Source organism: Hydra vulgaris, chromosome 03 (assembly GCF_038396675.1).
Source record: "Hydra vulgaris chromosome 03, alternate assembly HydraT2T_AEP".
Taxonomy (NCBI): domain Eukaryota; kingdom Metazoa; phylum Cnidaria; class Hydrozoa; order Anthoathecata; family Hydridae; genus Hydra; species Hydra vulgaris.
The window spans coordinates 5,680,001-5,698,998 of record NC_088922.1 but is presented as its reverse complement, the minus strand read 5'-3'; the positions used below and the strand labels follow the sequence as shown (position 1 = coordinate 5,698,998).

Genomic DNA, 18,998 nt, shown 5'->3' with positions numbered 1-18,998 from the left:
TAAAATTATCTACCTTAATGATATAATCGTTTACCTTAAAAGGTAAACAATTATATCATTAAGGTAGAAAATCATTACAAGGGTGTATCACATATCCTACCCTGAGGTAGAAATTTCTACCTCTTTTTAAGTGTGTAAGGTTAAATACCAATATTCTTCAATATAAATTTCTTGATTGAATTGCTAAATAAATTTGATTTATTTGTAGATTTGTAGTAAAAATATGTTTCAAAAGTAAAACATTAATGTATATAATAAACATGCAAACTAGTGTTGAGAATTTCTAGAAAAGAAGTTTGAGAAGCTAATTAACACCACCATTTTTGTTTTAATATTAACAGCGTTTACATTCGTGTTGTCCAAATTCAATTTTTCTATCTTTCTCAACAAATATTTTTGGGTCAATAACATTAGATAAATTATGTGGTTTTATAATTACATAATCAATCAAAAAACCCGATGCTAATAATACAGCTGAGTGATCCAATATTCATCGTTAATCACATTTGCAAGCAAATGTTAGCGGTATGTAAAATGGTAGCGGAGTTTGTATTTAAGAACTCAAGATTTTTTGTGAGCTTGTATTATTAGTTGATGATAATAACTTCGGAAAGTTATTATCATCAACTGTCATAAAGTCAACATCTTCACTAGTGTCAGTGATAGTGTCGGTGATAGTTTCATCTAAATAATCATAGCAATCACCTTCCATTTTCCCTTTGAATGCATTTTCAAAGCTTCAGCCTTGTAGTTGTTTTACATTTTAAAAATCTAAATTCATTAACTTTTTTTTTTTCAGATTTTTTATTTTTGTTTCAGTTCTTTGAACTGTAAAACTTTTTTATTGGCGGAGTTTTTTGAGAATTTTCAAAGTTTTATAGAGAACATCAAGATTGCTTTTTAGAGAACTACAATTTTTAGGCAGTGTTTTTGATATGAATAGGCAACTTTTCAGTTTCAAAAAAAAAAAGATGAAGTTTATGAAAACTTATTGAATGTCTACTTTAATATAAACTAAGTATATTATTTACCCAAATCATACCTAATACACCACAGCAAGTTTAAATTACCTCATTTTGCATTAAGTCTAGACTTTAACAGTAGACGTAAAAAGTTCCGGGAATTATAACCCGCCATTTTAATTTAAGATAACGAAGTACAAACATTAGACTGCTAAAACAAATATTTACTATAAAAGTAGAAACACGATACTAAGATACAATATGATGTCATTAGTCATAGTATAATTTCTAAGAAAAAAGTATGAAAAAACTGTCGAAGATTAAAAAGTTTAAGGTTAAACAAACAAAAAGAAGAGTTAATATCAAAACAGAAGTTGAAGCAAATTTAAATATAGAACATCATGTTAAGCGTGTGACATTAAGTTGATTAAATACATGTTATAAATCATTGGAAAGGGATGAAATAAAGTATTTTAAAAGTAAAAAAATTATTACAAGTAAGTTAACGACATATTTTTAAATATAATTAAAAAATATAAACTTGTTAAAAAGAATGATCATTTTTGTGCACGTAAGAATTTTTATTTGTACTTTTTTTATATTATACTGTAATATTGGCTATTATCAAAGATGGCTGAGATACTTTGGGTTGGGTGAGTAGTCAGTTCGGCTTCGAGTGATAATAATTGCGGTCTCCACCCAATATCAGTGTCATAACTTTATATTATTATTATCTTCATTTATATGGGCTTTTTTAAATTCTTTAAACTATCTTCTTTTTGTACCGTAGATTTCTCTAATTCCAAACAAATTGATGCTAGAGTTAAATTCCAAATAAATCGATGCTGGAGTTAAATAACTCCACTCTTTTTGAATTTAAAATTTCTTTCAAATAAATAAACTTAAACTAAATCGAGCAATATCAGACAACAAATGTATAATTAATAAAAATGTTGTAATATATTGATTTTAAAAAGTGAAGTTTTTGTTCGGATTGTTCGGAAATAAGTAAATCAACGATATAAAGTCGTTTTAAAAAACAAACTTTAAATTTAAAATTTATCTACCAAGATTCACCCTTTTGCAAGCTAAACAAATTTTAATAAAAGATTACAGCTATGTTAAAGCTTTTGATTAAAAAGTAAAAAAAAAAAAAAAAAGTCGAAAATGAAGCTTAATAATTTATAACTTTATGGTAGCACCACAACCACCAAAATAATTTAATGAATATTATTATTACTTTTATCATTTTGTAAATATTTAACTATTTTTGCAGTTAACTGCAGCTCATAGTAAAAGTAGTAACTTTTTAATTTTTCGACTGATAAAAATTTGGGGGTTGATGAATAAAATAATGAAATAAAGTAGAGAGTAGTGAAATAATGAAATAAAGCAGAAAAACGACAATGACTCATAAAGTACTTGTTTTTGTGCAGTTTTTTTTGTTGAAAATTTACAAAAAAAAGTGAAGGCTAAAAAATGACAAAAAATTTTTAAACACGAAAAAAATAATATTGAAAACATTCAAGTAAGTTAGATTTCAAGTTGTTTTATATATACAAGGAGAATGCAATATTTTGTTACTTGAATTAGGTGACTTCTAGACATAGAGCAACTCCAAACATTTATATATTTATGCTTATGTGAAATAAGAATGCGTTGCAAAAAATTGCAATTGTTAAAGCCTGGGAACAAAAAAGCCCTAAAAATTTGGCTACATTTGCCTTAAACAAAGAGCAACAACTTAATAAAATATTTTTTTTTACTATTCCCCACACAGATATATATATATATATATATATATATATATATATATATATATATATATATATATATATATATATATATATATATATATATATATATATATATATATATATATATATATATATATATATATATATATATATATATATATATATATATATATATATAGTATTGTGCAAATTAATTGCATCAACTATTTTTTTCCTATTTATTGTTTTATTCTACGTTTTCTCTAATTTAACTATGGTTAGAAGGGTAAGTAAGTTTTAAAAAAGTAAATAAAAAAAGATGAACACTACACAAGAAAATAATCTCAAAGTTAACTTCACTTCAGAATTTTGATGAATTTTAACGGGAAATAGCCACACTATGTACAATAAATTAGGCTCTTCTTCTTCTTCTTCTTCATCTTCTTCTTCTTCTTCTTCTTCATCTTCTTCTTCTTCTTCTTCTTCTTCATCTTCTTCTTCTTCTTCTTCTTCTTCATCTTCTTCTTCTTCTTCTTCTTCTTCTTCTTCTTCATCTTCTTCTTCTTCTTCTTCTTCTTCTTCTTCTTCTTCATCTTCTTCTTCTTCTTCTTCTTCTTCTTCATCTTCTTCTTCTTCTTCTTCTTCTTCTTCATCATCTTCTTCTTCTTCTTCTTCTTCTTCTTCATCTTCTTCTTCTTCTTCTTCTTCATCTTCTTCTTCTTCTTCTTCTTCTTCTTCATCTTCTTCTTCTTCTTCTTCTTCATCTTCTTCTTCTTCTTCTTCTTCTTCTTCTTCTTCTTCATCTTCTTCTTCTTCTTCATCTTCTTCTTCTTCTTCTTCTTCATCTTCTTCTTCTTCTTCTTCTTCTTCTTCATCTTCTTCTTCTTCTTCTTCTTCTTCTTCATCTTCTTCTTCTTCTTCTTCTTCTTCTTCATCTTCTTCTTCTTCTTCTTCTTCTTCTTCATCATCTTCTTCTTCTTCTTCTTCTTCTTCATCTTCTTCTTCTTCTTCTTCTTCTTCATCTTCTTCTTCTTCTTCTTCTTCATCTTCTTCTTCTTCTTCTTCTTCTTCTTTTTATTATTATTATTATTATTATTATTATTACTATTAATATATTTGTGTAATTAGATGATTGTAAATTTTGAGGAAAATAAATATCTTGTTGTTGTTGTTGTTGTTGTTGTTGTTGTTGTTGTTGTTGTTGTTGTTGTTGTTGTTTTTGTTATAGAGTTTTTTTATCCATTCACGGATTAGCAACTGCTTTTGTCTTAACTTGTATGTCCTCTTGAGGACAGGTTTCATTAAAGCACTTTAGAAATATATCTAAAAATTTATTGAAAGCTTTGATAGTAATGTTGACATCTAAACAAGTTGGATCAAGTTTCTTGTTTTAGTCTAATTGATGATTCATTAGTATTACATGTTTTCAGATTTTTTTCAAATTTATGACATTAGTTCACAATCAGACTGGGTTTTTAAATTATTTACTTTACAAATATTGAAAAGTGTTTGCTAATATTAGTTATAAAAATCCAGGTTTCAAGTTCCATTTCCAGGTAATTATTAATGCGAATACTGACTATTGCTGTTGCTGAAGTTTTTAACACTTGCGTTGGTTTATTAGTTTTCGTGTTGGGTTATTAGTTTTGACCCTCCTCTGCATTGAAAAAGAGCGCTCTGGTGTGGCCGATGTAGCGAACTTGTTAACAAAATTTGGATAATGATCCAAATATTTTGGATTATTGTGCGATTTTCTTTATCCATATTCTGAAGTGTATATGTAATGTACTTACATATATCTCGAAAATCAGTTAACATACTGACTATTTGAAAATAGTTGGTATGAGATGAATCTCACTTTCTATTTGGTTCCGATTAAAATCTCCATGGAAATCAGATTCTAAAATCTTAAGCTCCATCGATAGATCTGTTAGTTAATGGCTTTCAAAAACAGCTCTTCAACGTTCATAAACTTCTTGAATGCTGGTTGTTCAAATTGATCTTCTATTGCATTAATAATTGTGTCAAGAGCTTTAAAATTTATCGGTTTAAAATAATCCTTGACTGTTTTTGGGTAACAAGCATTGCTTTTTTGTTCTTCGTAACTGATGACGTATTAAAAAATGAAATAATTTGACTATTTCGTTTCCTCAGCAAGGTAGGTTTTTCAACTGATTTGATTGAATTTGCTATTTTCTTAACCGCCGCAAAAAAACATATGGTCAACATCATTTCTCATATTTTTAATTGTATCAATCACTAAATATGCAGATTTTCTTCCACTGGTTGTTGACATCTTTGTTAACTGAAGGGATTTTGAAAAACTGTCAGTCATGGCGTAAAGCTTATAACAGAGATTGATGCCGAAAAAGAGGTTAAAGTATTCCATCTGGCTCTTGCGACCAATTATTCTTGCTTTTGTCACTTGGTCATTCATAATTATCGATGACTCTCTAAATACATTCTGCCTTAACGGTCTATCTTGTTGTAAAAAGTTTCTTCAGCTTTTTGAATGGTTCAGAGCCTTGTTCTATCTCAATGTTCTCATTAATGTTTCACACTATGTTCAATAAATTAGGCTACAGTTAGCTGGGTCAAGAAGCATTACATGGCAACAGATAGCTTACCACCATTAGGACAAATAAAATGTGGTCAAAAACGAAAGACATCAGTGAGAGATATCTGAGGCTGGAGAGAATCAAAAATCCAAAGAAGATAAGTAACCAACTAATAAATGGTTTAGGTACAAACGGCACCCATGTCTGCTCGAGTACTGTGGGGGATGAGGTTAACTTCTGTTTAAAGATACGCCTTAAAAACCATCACAGATCCCATGAAGAAAAAGCGTATCTTGTCGGCAAAGAAATGCAAAATATGGAATAAAGAACAATTGAGAAAAGGGTAAAACAAAATGCAGTTGTTAAATTTGCAGCTATTTAATTTATTATATGTGTATAATCTACAACTAAAAATACAATTAAAGTTTGAAGATATTAAATTGAAGAGACTGGATATTTGTTAATTTATTTATTTAACAACAGACTTGATGGTTTTTAACTTGTTTATTTATTGATTGCAGGCTTTACTTTAAGATGAATCACATTTTAAAATGCAAAGCTAGCAATCAAAGTTTGCTTGTTGCACTGATCGTGAGCCTATAAGACACAAGACAAGTGTCCAGAAAAGAAGATGCTTTGAGGTTGCTTCTTTACTGTTGGACCAGGAGCACTCTATCCAGTTTCTGGCATGATAAACTCCGACGATTACATTGAGGTTCTGCAAACACATTTAATTCTAGAGATGTTAAAAGGGTTTTCAAATGGAAACGGAATAATGCAGCAGGATTTAGCCACATCCCATAGATCCAAAAAAGTCAAGAAATTCATGGTAGAAAATAATGTAAAAAAACTTAAATAGCCTAACAATCTCATAATGGCAAATACCCTCCCCAGATTTGAATACAATTAAGAATCTCTGGGCAATTATAAAAAAAAGACTGCGAAATCATGACTACACAACTAAAACTAAGCTTACTACAACTACCCTTCAGATTTGGTTTAAAGATCCAGAAATTTAAAACATTTGTAAAAATTTGGTAGATTCTATGCCAAATTGTGTACAGAAAGTCATAGCAGCACTAGACGGACACACACACAAAAAAAAAAAACAAAAAAAAAATATATATATATATATGTATATTTCAAAAGGGTTCATAGCTATGTCTTTATTATTTCTAATATATATAAATGACTTTAACAAAGCTTCTAACTTAACTACTGTAGTTTTTTCATTGGTTTATTTTGATTTTTTTATTATTATTATATTTGATATTGTATAGGGCTTCATGATAAGATATTATTTGTATTATATATACTTTATATTATATATATAGTAACAGTAGAGGCAGAGCCAATAGAAGAAGAATTATTTGAGTAGTGACAGGATCAGCAAGAGATAAAAGTACTGTCAACCCACTTGAAGTTGAAGTAGTATCTAATAAAAATGCAGGAGTAGTGGTAGAGGCAAGGTTAGCAAAAGACGTATTCTTAACAGTAAAAGAGGTGCTAAGAGAGGTTGACAAGACAACAGTTCTTACATAGAAAGAAGTAACGGTGCTATTTGTATCTAGCCCTTTCAATTTTTTCTTCAGTCATTTAAGACGCTTCCCTACCGCACCTGACAATATCCCTTTTAAACACATATCACTGTAGTAAATCATCAAAACATTGTTATGTAACGTTACTGCAATTATAAAAAACTTTTTTGTAATCTCGTTTGAAACTAAGAAATGCATAAATAACATTTAAATTGCTTTAAATAATGCTAATAAAACAAAAGTTTTTAGAACATCCGTCATCGCTCTCTTAAGCAAATTGATATATAAAGATTATCTAATAATATATAATTTTAAATGTTTAATATCTAGCTTTTTTTTAAAGTGGTACCCCCAGAAAAAAACTGTTTTCTTTTGAATTGCTTTAAATAATGTTAATAAAACAAAAGTTTTTAGAACATCCGTCATCGCTCTCTCAAGCAAATTGATATATAAAGATTATCTAATAATATATAATTTTAAATGTTTAATATCTAGCTTTTTTTTAAAGTGGTACCCCCAGAAAAAAACTGTTTTCTTTTATAGTAGTAACGAGTTGTTTTAATATCAATTTTTCAATACTAGAAACGTCGGAAATTAAAAAGTATAATTTCTATAACAAATTAGGCATTTTTTAAAGCTGAGTCAGCACTTTTTTACTGTTTTAAGAGCAAAATTAAGGGAAACTTGGGGCACAATAACTTTAAAACAACTTATATAGTATGAAATTAAATACAAAGATATTTTACATATATATAATGGAAATGAGCAAAAAAAAATGTATATACAGGCTTAAAAACTCATAATGGCGGTCAACGTAAAAAAAATATATACTTTTGGAACCATTTATCCAAATATAAGATAAATGAAATCAAATAAAGAATAATTTTTTTTTTTTTTCTTTTTTTTTTTTTTTTTTTTGCTGTTTATATAAAAATAAAATAGTAAAATTACAATGAAACTTTTACGTTACACAAAGAATATATATAAAACAGACAGGGGCTCAAAGAAGATACGGATGACTGGTGTCACCACAATCTTTTTATAGAGCCCCTTTACAATAACATTTAAAGCCCACATGGCTTTAGTAAATTTACAATAAAACATTTTTTCTGAAAAATACTACGTGAAGAATAAAACTCAATAACATAATTTACAATAACATTTAATAACATTTAAAGTCCACATGCCTTTAGTAAATTTACAATAAAATATTTTTTCTGAAAAATACTAGGTGAAGAATAAAAACTCATATATACATCCTCATATATACACATACACATACACAAACACATATACAAACATACTTACACACACATATATAAAACATACTCGCATATATATATCAGAAGTTAAGGAGATGCAATTTCATTTGTCGTTTAAAAGAGGAAGTGCTTTTCAAATCTTTTATATTGTTATTTTTTAACTGATTCCATAATGACGGACCTTGGTTAATAATTGAGAATTTTGACACTTGCGATTTTACTCTGCTCAATTGATAGTTATGGTTGCTATTTGATCGAAGATTGTATTTTTGTGAAAACGCCAATGTAAAAATATCAGAAAATACTTTTGGCAGCAAGTTATTCTTATATTTATACATAAATATTAATATTTGAAGCGAATTAAGTTTTGATATATTTAACACATTCATGTATTTCATTACAGGGGAAGGGTTTTCTAATTTTTTAAAATAGTTAACCGCTTTACATGCGTGGTTTTGTAGCCTCTGTAATCTTATTAATTTAGTTTTGTGTGTGTTAGCCCAAACAATATTAGCGTAAGAGAGATGACAATGAACAAGACTGAAGTAAAGCATTTTGCGTGATTTATAATCAAAAAAGGCCCTAGATTTATATAATACACTTATAGCAGAAGATATTTTTGCTTCAATAAGACTTATATGTTTTTTCCATGATAGGTTCTCATCAAAAATTACTCCCAAAAACCTTGTATAATTTACTCGATTTATTTCATTTTTATTAATTGACAGTTTTGGCAACTTTAACGGAAGATTAGTTGATTGTCTTATTTTATGGAAGAGAGTAAAACTTGTTTTTTCACAATTTAATGATACCTTATTAGCTATAAACCATTGGTTAAAGCTTTCCAGTTCAGCGTTCATTGTTTCGAACAATATTTTTACATCAGAATTGCTGTAGAATAAATTTGTATCGTCTGCATACATAATTGACGATATTTTATGAGAAGGTTTATTCATATCATTAACATATATTAAAAATAATAAAGGTCCCAAGATCGATCCCTGAGGGACACCGCAATCAATATCAAGAGCTCCTGACTCCTCCAGGACAACAAACTGTTTTCTATTAAAAAGATAACTTTTAACCCACTTATATGTTAGGCCTTTAATGCCGTAATGCTTTAACTTTGAAAGCAAAATTCCGTGATCAACGGTGTCGAATGCCTTAGAGAGATCGATAAATACTCCAAGTACTTGTTCCCCTTAATCAAAGCACATAGATATTTTATTAGAAAGTTCAATAATAGCGTGTTCAGAAGAGCAGTATCTCTGAAATCCAAATTGATTTTTGTATAAAAGCGTATTTAATGTCATGTAATCATAAATTCTATTAAAAATTACCCTTTCAAATATTTTTGAAAAGACAGGGAGTAGTGATATAGGGCGGTAATTGGAAACAGAAGAACAATCACCATTTTTAAAAACTGGGTGAATTTTAGCTAATTTTAATTTATCAGGAAATATACTATTCTCAAATGAAAATGCTATTAAATAAAATAATGGTTTACTTATACTATCCATAACATAGATAGCTACATTACTAGTAATGTCGTCATATCCACATGACTTGTTACGCTTTAGTTCAAATAGTGCTTTGTTAAACTCGTGTTTATTTATTTTTTCATTAGATATGCTAGTCGCGGGTTTATCTCCCAAGTATTCATCAAACATTTTAGTCGACTGAACAATATTAGATGCAAGAGAGGCGCCTACATTAACAAAATATTTGTTAAATTCTTGACATATATTTTTTTCACTTGTTATAGTTTTGTTGTTAATAATTACTTGTTTTGGTAAGCAAGAGAGTTTCTTTTTCTTTCATCCAGTTACTTCATTTATAATAGACCAAGTTTTCTTGATATCAAACTTGTTTTTATCCAGCTGATTAGAATAGTACTTTATTTTAGCTTGTTTTAAGTTATTTTGATAAAACTTTTTATATGATTTGTACGCATTTTCGTCAATTTCCTTTTTAGATTTTAGAAATTTTATATAAAGCTTTTGTTTTCTTTTTGATGATTTTATCAAATTATTTGTCATCCATGGGTTTTTAAGTTGTTTATTTTTTATTTCAGTGGTTAATTTTGGGCAGACATTGTCATAAACATTTTGAAAAGTATTCAAAAAATTGTCAAACGCGCTCATTAATTTCCTTTAAGTTTCTAGGTATATGTTTAAAGGAATGCTTCCAAAAAATTTCAATTCATAACGTTTAATATTTATGAAAATATGAAATTTAAAAAAACTTAAATTTGCGTGAAAACCATATTTCGCTAAAACGCAATTTAAAAACTTAAATACAAAGAAAAACGATACAAATTTTTATTCTAAAACTCTAATTTTTCATCTTAACACTTCAAAAGACCCCTCAAATAATATATCATTGGAAAAATATATATATATATATATAATTTTGATTTTATTATTTTTGTTTTCATATTTTTTTTCTAGTGGAACCACCTTAAGCTTAAAAGTGATTACAAATAAACTACAAAACAAAGAAACATAAAAGAAAAATACAAATTAATTTTAAATAAATGAAAATACAAATTAATTAAAAAAAATAAACACGAGTTCAAACTAAGTTCTTATGACTTCTTTACAACCATTTTTTTTTTTTTAAATAAAAAATATAGCTGCGTTTACATTTTATATTGCGTTTACATTATACAATTATTTACGAAGTTTTTATTTTTATTATTACTTTAGTTTCAAAATATATTTTATACATTTTTAAAATTGTTTATAAATATATTTAATTAGAGGCGCAACAAAAACAAAAAGCGGCGGTGGTGGGGGAGTTAAAGTGATATTCATCAATAAATTTTTAACTTCATACAATAATCTCTTAACATTTAAAAGTTATGACCATACAAAATTTGTAAAATTTGAGGAGGATTTAAACTTTATATGGTCATGATTTTTGAACGCTGATAGATTATATGCGAAATTTAAAATTTACCGATAAATATAACTTTAGTTGAGAATAGTAAAAAAAAAATATTTTATCAACATATTGCTTTCACTTTTGGGCAGTTGTGGGCAAAATTTTACGGCTTTTTGGTTCCCAGTCTCCAATCATCGTAATATTTTGCAAAGCATCCTTATTTGACATAATTATAAAGATATAAAGGTTTGGAGTTTGTTTCATGTCTGGGAATTAGTTATCTCTAATACCAAAAAATGCTAGATCTGCCCCTGTATATGACTTAAATGGGTGGCTTTTAACTCTTTGACACCTGCATTCGGTGTAGTTAAGGTAGTTTTTAAATATTATTGCGTCTGTAAAATACTTTGCTGATTAAGACATAGGGTAGAGCGGGGACACTTGACAAACAAATACTAGTTGCGGATAAACTAATCATAGTTAACACTGTCTTTTATAAATTTCCTAAAATTCATTGATATAAGAAAACAAAAAAAAAATATTCTAAAAATAAGCTACAACAATCAAAGTAACGAAACTCTAGACTTGCAAAAATTTTATATTTTGTAAGTGGGTGGGGCAAAACGGGACAGTTTAAAAGAAGCAGTAAAAATGATAAAAAATAAAGGCATTTTATCATTTAAACATGCTCAGACATTAAATTCTCAAATAAGTAACATACCCATACAAACTACACGCCCATACACCCTAACACCACAAACAAAAAAAGAAACAATTAAAATAAAAAAATACTTTTTATGTTTTACTATACTCTTAAACAAAAAAACTTAAAAAATTGTTCTAAAACTTAAGTCGGGCAAAACTAGTATATACTGTTAAATAGGTAACTACTACTAAATCTAAAATTAAAGAAAAAATATTATGGATCACATAAATCACACACAAAATATCCTTAAACTATTTGGCAACATTTTTGATGCGCTGGCTTCTTAGCGATATGGCAAACTTAAATATGCCATATGTATCAGCAGCTTTTATTGTTCTAAGTTTCTTTTTACTCACAGCTAAAACTGCATTTCATCCTATTTTGGATGATTGATCTTTCTTATATAATTTATTACCATCTTTGTTTATATCAAACACTATTAATAATCGAAGTTAAGTTATAAAAATAATTTCTTTGAATTTATTACTAATATTGCTTTTCTAAATGAGGAAAATAATATTTTGGATTAAAATAAGATCATAAAAATGTAAATAAAATGGTAGTAATATTAATGGTAGTCAATTATTTAAATAACTTGTCCCGATATGCCCCACAAAAGTAACTTTATTGAAATTAATCCTTTTCAAAAAGTCCAGACATTTTTTTGAAACCATTTTTTCCAGACATTTTTTTGAAACCAGATTCTAAAAAAAGATAAAAAATACTGTCTGAAAAATATAAACTTTTTGTATATTAAAACAAATTAGCAATAGTTCAGAAATAGATCTTTTGTCATTGTATAGCTTAAGAAAATACGCAAGTTTTGTTTTTCGCAAACTTACTTGTTTTTCGGCATTTCTAAAACTATTATTATTTTTTTTACAACTATGAAGCATTATAATTTAAAATGTTTTATCAAAAAAAATTTTTGAAAAAAATAATTTTTAGCTAAGGTATAAGGCTTCAGGCATAACTGTCCCGTTATGCCCCGCTCTATCCTAGTTCCTTCTAACGATATGGTTTCTATATAATAGAGGTTAAAAGATTTGAAGGAAATATATTTCTAAATGAGAAATAATTATAAATATTTATTTTTTAGATTTTGTCAGTAAAAAATAATCATTATCTAATAATTATTAGTTTCGTATTTGCGCAGATTGTTTGATGTAACATTTGAGCAGACGGTTAGAATTCTGGTTTAGCATTCAGAGGTCCGAGGTTCGACGCTAGGTCCAGCCCAAAAAGCGACGTTGGTACGGAAGGAGGCGTGAACTTCTTGTTAAATGCTCTCCCGTGGTGCTCTGTGATAAGACCAAATAAAAAAATAAAAAAAACAAAATGTAAAAATGTTTCTGAGTTCAAAAATCCAGACCAATGATTTAATTATATTTTTTTAAACCTCTCAAAAATCGCGATCGCTTTTCCAGATTAAATAAAGATTTTAAATAAATTTTTTTTAGGTGAAATGAACATCATAGTTTAATAATATGAGCTTATTTTGGTAGGTCATTGGCAACTTTTCTTTATTATAACTCTTTCTTTTATTGTCAATCATAAAATTTGTATGAAATTCGATGGAAAATTTGTAATTTAACGACTATATTAAGTTAATATAAAACAGAATAAATGAGAATCAAGATCTAAATGGATTTGGAGGGAGGCACTTTACAAAATGAAATGAACACACTTTACAAAAGAAACTTACCTAGGTTTTAGTTAATGCGATTAATTTACGAATGAGCGATATAAAACTCAAAAATGATCTTTAAATCTTGCGTTTCTGGTAGAAAAAGATTTTAAAAATTTATTGGAAATAAAGTTTCTCTAAACATTAGAAAAAAAAAAAATGACACACAAAAAAAAATGTCTAGGAGAGAGTGGGGTAATGGCGAACGCGGGGTAACTCCGAACATGGTCAAAACAGCATTATAGAAAAATAAATCCGACAATTTCTTTTTACCTGCTGAGAAGGAATTCTATGCTCGGTTCCAGACGTGCAGTAGTGTAATGAAGCTGCGGATGTTGTTTACTATAATTTGATTTTAACTTTTTCTGATAATTTTATGCAACTTTTTTCTTGAGTAACACTCTGTTGTAGCTTCTATGGAAATAATACCACTCCTTTTTTTTGTTGTTGTTGCATAATATAATTTTTAGACTTAGTTATTACAATTAGCATTTTATTTGTTATTGCACAACTGTATGTGATTGCTCCCCAATGTGTTCGGAATTATCCCACGAGGGTTAGGTAATTCCGGACACCAATGGTTTTAATTTTGCCATAAATTTTTATTTTATAATAAGGTTTTTAAAAATTTCTTTTGAGGGTTTGTGACTGAATAGTTAAACTAATTAATAAGCAATAAATATGATCAATTTTGTATAACTGGTGTCTTTAACTCGCATTCCCGCTTAGGTGTTCGCCAATACCCTACTCTCCCCTAAAGGTAATTGCTAGAAAATAATACGCTGATCAAATCATGTAAAATCCAAATTTTAGATTTCGAATATAATTTATAAATCACCTTTACTACACCGAGCATAAAAGCAATTTATGGAGGAAGTTTATAGTATCCGGATCTGCCCAGATCCTTAACTCAATTATTGGCTTTTTTCCGGGATCTGGATCCGTATAAAGTCCTTTTTATTTACAAAAATTTTAAAAACATTCATTTATTTAGATTTACAAATTGTTACAAATCAGATATAAAAAACATATAAATAACATTATGACGTCACATTTTGAAAAACGACTTATTTCAGACAAAAAAGTACGTCTAAAGTCCTGATTTCCATCGGAGTGCATTTAATAACCGATTTTTAAAAATAGACATATTGGTCTTTCATAAAGTACATACGCAGGTATGCGGGAAGGGAAGTTACCTAAAAACGTACGGATGCGTACAGGAGGGGGTGTTAAAGACAGCGCGGTTTGACTATCTCTCCTAAACACAGTACGAGCGCGGTTTGACTATCTCTCCTTAAACTAGATATAAAAAAAAATTTCACTAGTTAAAAAAATCAGTATTATGTTATGTAACATAGATACGTTGAATTATGTTATGTAACAGATACGTCGAATTATGTTATGTAACATAGATACGTCGAATTATGCTATGTAACATGGATACGTCGAATGCTTTTGTTTTGAAAAATTTTTCCGTTGGGGAGGGGGGTGATTTTTTATAAAATAATGCGTACGAACGCATAGAGAAAGAGAGGAGGGGGGGGGGAGGGTTCGTTAAAAGAAATACAGTTGCGTACAAGGAGGGAGGGGGATGGTCCTAAATCAGTTGCTTTATTGCGTATTTACTTTATACTGCAGTGAATGCACATAAAACTACTGGCTTTTGTTTGGACGAACAGTCTGATAATTTAAATAAGCTGTTATAAATTTGTAACTGATTTTATGTTTCAGATGCTAAATATCCCGTATTAGGAAACTTAAACGTACTTTTGGTCTAAGTTAAGGGATCGCGGTAGCTTTTTGATAAAAGAAAATTTTTTTTCAGACAAAGCAAGTTTCAAACTTGTTTATGTTTTATTAAATTTGCTTTGTTGTGCTTTTCGCAAAAATGCTTTGCGAAAAATTGTAGCAATCGGTGCCTGAGAAACAAAGCCCTAAAACTGTGTTCCCTTCCCCAACCTAAATGTAAGGGTAATACTTTACTGAGTTTTATACTTCTACTATTCTTTATATTAATTGAATTTATATTCACAGACAGATTTCAAATTTCATCTTATAATATTTTAGTGTTCGAAAGTCAAAAGTTCCCAAACCCCTTAAATTAAGGGGTTATGAATTTTTGGAGTTTTTCTTGTTCCCAGTCTCCAAACACTGCTATATTTTGCAAAGAGTTCTTGTTTGATATAGGCATAAACATATCTTAGTTTGAGGTTTGCTCCATGTCTGAAATTTATTTTTCTTAAGAATCAAAAAAAGCTACTGCGATCCGTGATGTTTTAAAACTATAAAAACCATACTTAACAAAACTTAATAAAAATTTTATACAAAATTTTATATACATAATCCAACTTTATAAAAAATTTATATTTTACAAAATCAAGTTCACTATCATGATGTCTGCAAGTCATGTTAAATATGTCTGATTTTAAGTGCAGTAAATAAGGAATCCTACTCACCTTGGATGAATATATCAAGCAAATTTTAAAATTATAAAATATGTAGCAATGTGGTTATATATTCCTGCATATTGTAATATGATTATGACACATATCTAATATCACACCTCTGATTTATACACCTAACACATTAAATTATATATACAATAAATATACTGATTCATTGGAAATTTTAATACATCTTAAACACACACACAGAGTAAGACCATGATGCTTGATGTCACAAAAGATTATAAGTTAATTTATTTCATTCCTTGCCAACTCTTTTTCAATTTCTTTATTTAAATAATCTCTTATGGAGCGCAAAGCTGTTAATCGTTTTTCTGTGCTATTACTTCCAAACGCTTCAACTATTAATGGAGGTTGTTGATTTGATGATCCTAAAATAACAATCGATGAGTCATGCTGCAAAGCAAAATCTACAAGAGCTTTTTGAAAATGAGATTTTAAATTTGTTTCCGTATCTTTTCTGAAAAGCACTTCATTACACGGTGACGAGTTTTTGTTTTCAAACATATCTTTTCTGATTGGCACTTCATTAAGTGACGATAAATTTTTTCTGATTGGCACTTCATTATGTGGCGATAAATTTTTTCTGATTGGCACTTCATTGTGTGACGATAAATTTTTTCTGATTGGCTCTTCATTATGTGATGATAAATTTTTGTTTTCAAATTTATTTTTGCTCAATGTTATTCCCCTGATACCATCCCCCAGAAAAATGTCAGAATGTGTCTTTAAAAAACTTTTATCGATTACCCAGCCACCATAATTAAAACAACTCTGTAGATTTCCCAGTTGAACAGGTTCAAAGAAGTTTTCAAGCAATCCTTTTAGGCATCTAACAAAGATTGTTTTAAACCCATCGCTCCTGAGACAACCCCATATATCATCTTCATTTACATCAGAATAAAATCCATTTTTATTTAAATTAATATATGTGATACCATTAATTAAAGATAGCCTTAAAGCATGACTATTACGTACAATGAAGGCTAAATTTACTTTATATTTGTTGGAGTTATATTTTTGGCAAAATTCATCAAATGGTATTGGATTTTGAAGCACATTTTGAACACGTGAGATTAAAGTGAGATCTTTATTAATACTACCTATTATGTTTAAACCGTCATCTGTTCGTTCAAATATCTCATTTGTTTTTCGTAAACATATTTTTAAATCATTTCCTAAAATTGATAATGCAAAAATATCATGTCTTTTCAATAAAAAATTCTCTGAGATTATCCAAGTGAAACCTGATGATTTAAAAGTTACATTTAAAAAAGATAAACTGACTGGAACCTTGGTTTCTTTAAGTATATGTAGCAAAATGTTGACTAAAACACTATCTGAATCTTGATTTGTATGCAATGATTTATGAGACGACCCCATATGCTGTAATGAAAATTGCTTTACAAAGTCTTCGTTATAAGCTGCCATTTTATTTTTCTATAAACAACTTTATATATTTACATACATTTTAACACACGTGCAAACACACACACACATACATATAATATGAAGGGAGGAGAGGGACTCATAAATTTTTTTTAATGTCTTATGAACACCCCTCAATGCGTTTTATATAATTAATAACACTGAATCTAAAATTTTTTTGAACTAAAATATTTTTAGGGGTCCTTAAGGCCCTCAAACATTAAATGGTCTTTACCTAATATTTACTATAAAGATTAACTTGAATCAAAAAATTTGATTCAAATTTAGATCAAGTAAACTTTTTTTTATCAATTCAAAAGCAAAAAAACAAATTCAAAAATAATAAATATTATAAAAAAACATCAAAAAAATTAAAAAAACGCACATTTTCCAGTGTTAAAAAAAAAACATTACTTTTTATGGATAAATCAAAAACAATTTTTAATAAAATGATTATTATTATTAAAACGTTTATATAACTTCACTATTAAAGACCCATATTCACCTATTTAAAAAAGCATTTTTTTGATTGTATAAAATGATGAGTCTCTATGTGTGTGTGTGTGTGTGTGTGTGTGTGTGTGTGTGTGTGTGTGTGTGTGTGTGTGTGTGTGTGTGTGTGTGTGTGTGTGTGTGTGTGTGTGTGTATATATAGATATATATATATATATATAACCCTCGGAATTAGGAAAAATGAGGTCAGCAATAATTTGCCGACCTCAATCTTTTAGAGGTCGGCAAAAAAAAATTAAATACAAAGGTCTTATTATAAAACATAGAAATGAGGTCGACAATATTTTGCCTACCTAAAACACTTTTGGGTCGGCAAAATGCCGACCCTAATTCTAAGGGTTGTATATATATATATATATATATATATATATATATATATATATATATATATATAATATATATATATATATATATATATATATATATATATATATATATGTATATATATATATTTACATATATATATATATATATGTAAATATATATATATATGTAAATATATATATATATATATATATATATATATATATATATATATATTATATATATATATATATATATATATGTAAATATATATATATATGTAAATATATATATATATATATATATATATATATATATATATATATATGTAAATATATATATATATATATATATATATATATATATATATATATATATATATATATATATATATATATATATATATATATATATATATATATATATTTACATATATATATATATTTTTTCTTTCATATTTTATTGAAAATAAAAAGAATAAATAACAAACAAAACATAATATTTCATTGAAAACATAAATAACATAAGAAAACTTAATTTGAAATCATACTAGAAAATTGTTCATAGTAAAATATTTATCACATCACTCGTCGCTGTCTAATAATGTACGAATACGTTTGTGAACAGGTGGAAAATCACTTTCATCACTAGAAGATATAATGACCTCATCAGGTCTGTATGCTAATGTGCCATAAAGGAGTTTCGCTGTTTTTTTTTTCTTTGACAAACTTTGATTTTTTTTCTTCAAATTCTTTGAAAAGTTCTCGGTAGCCAGACATACAAAATTTCAGCTCACGTTGAAATTTCAAGGCGCGTTCTAAATTGTTGTCATTCACAAAGAAATAATGTTCTAATTTACTGGAAAGTTGGAGACCTTGTCGAATTAAATTTGCTGTGAGTGGGGCAGGTTCTTGTTCTGGTTCATTATCTTTTTTAAAATCTTCGATAGCAACT

At 27.7% G+C, this 18,998-nt stretch overlaps 1 protein-coding gene across 2 annotated transcripts in view; it reads right to left on the bottom strand.

The window, feature by feature from the left end:
• Window positions 1–14,305: 14,305 nt before the first annotated feature.
• Window positions 14,306–18,998, bottom strand: part of LOC136077897 (uncharacterized) — an 11,824-nt gene continuing 7,131 nt past the window's right edge. Inside the window, exon 2 of one of the 2 annotated variants that reach the window (XM_065792128.1) lies at window positions 14,306–17,186. In XM_065792128.1, coding sequence (XP_065648200.1) covers window positions 16,029–17,186 — 1,158 coding nt within the window. In that variant the 3' untranslated portion in view covers window positions 14,306–16,028. Of the gene's footprint in view, window positions 17,241–18,998 lie in introns of both variants that reach the window. The other variant, XM_065792127.1, reaches the window with a different exon arrangement.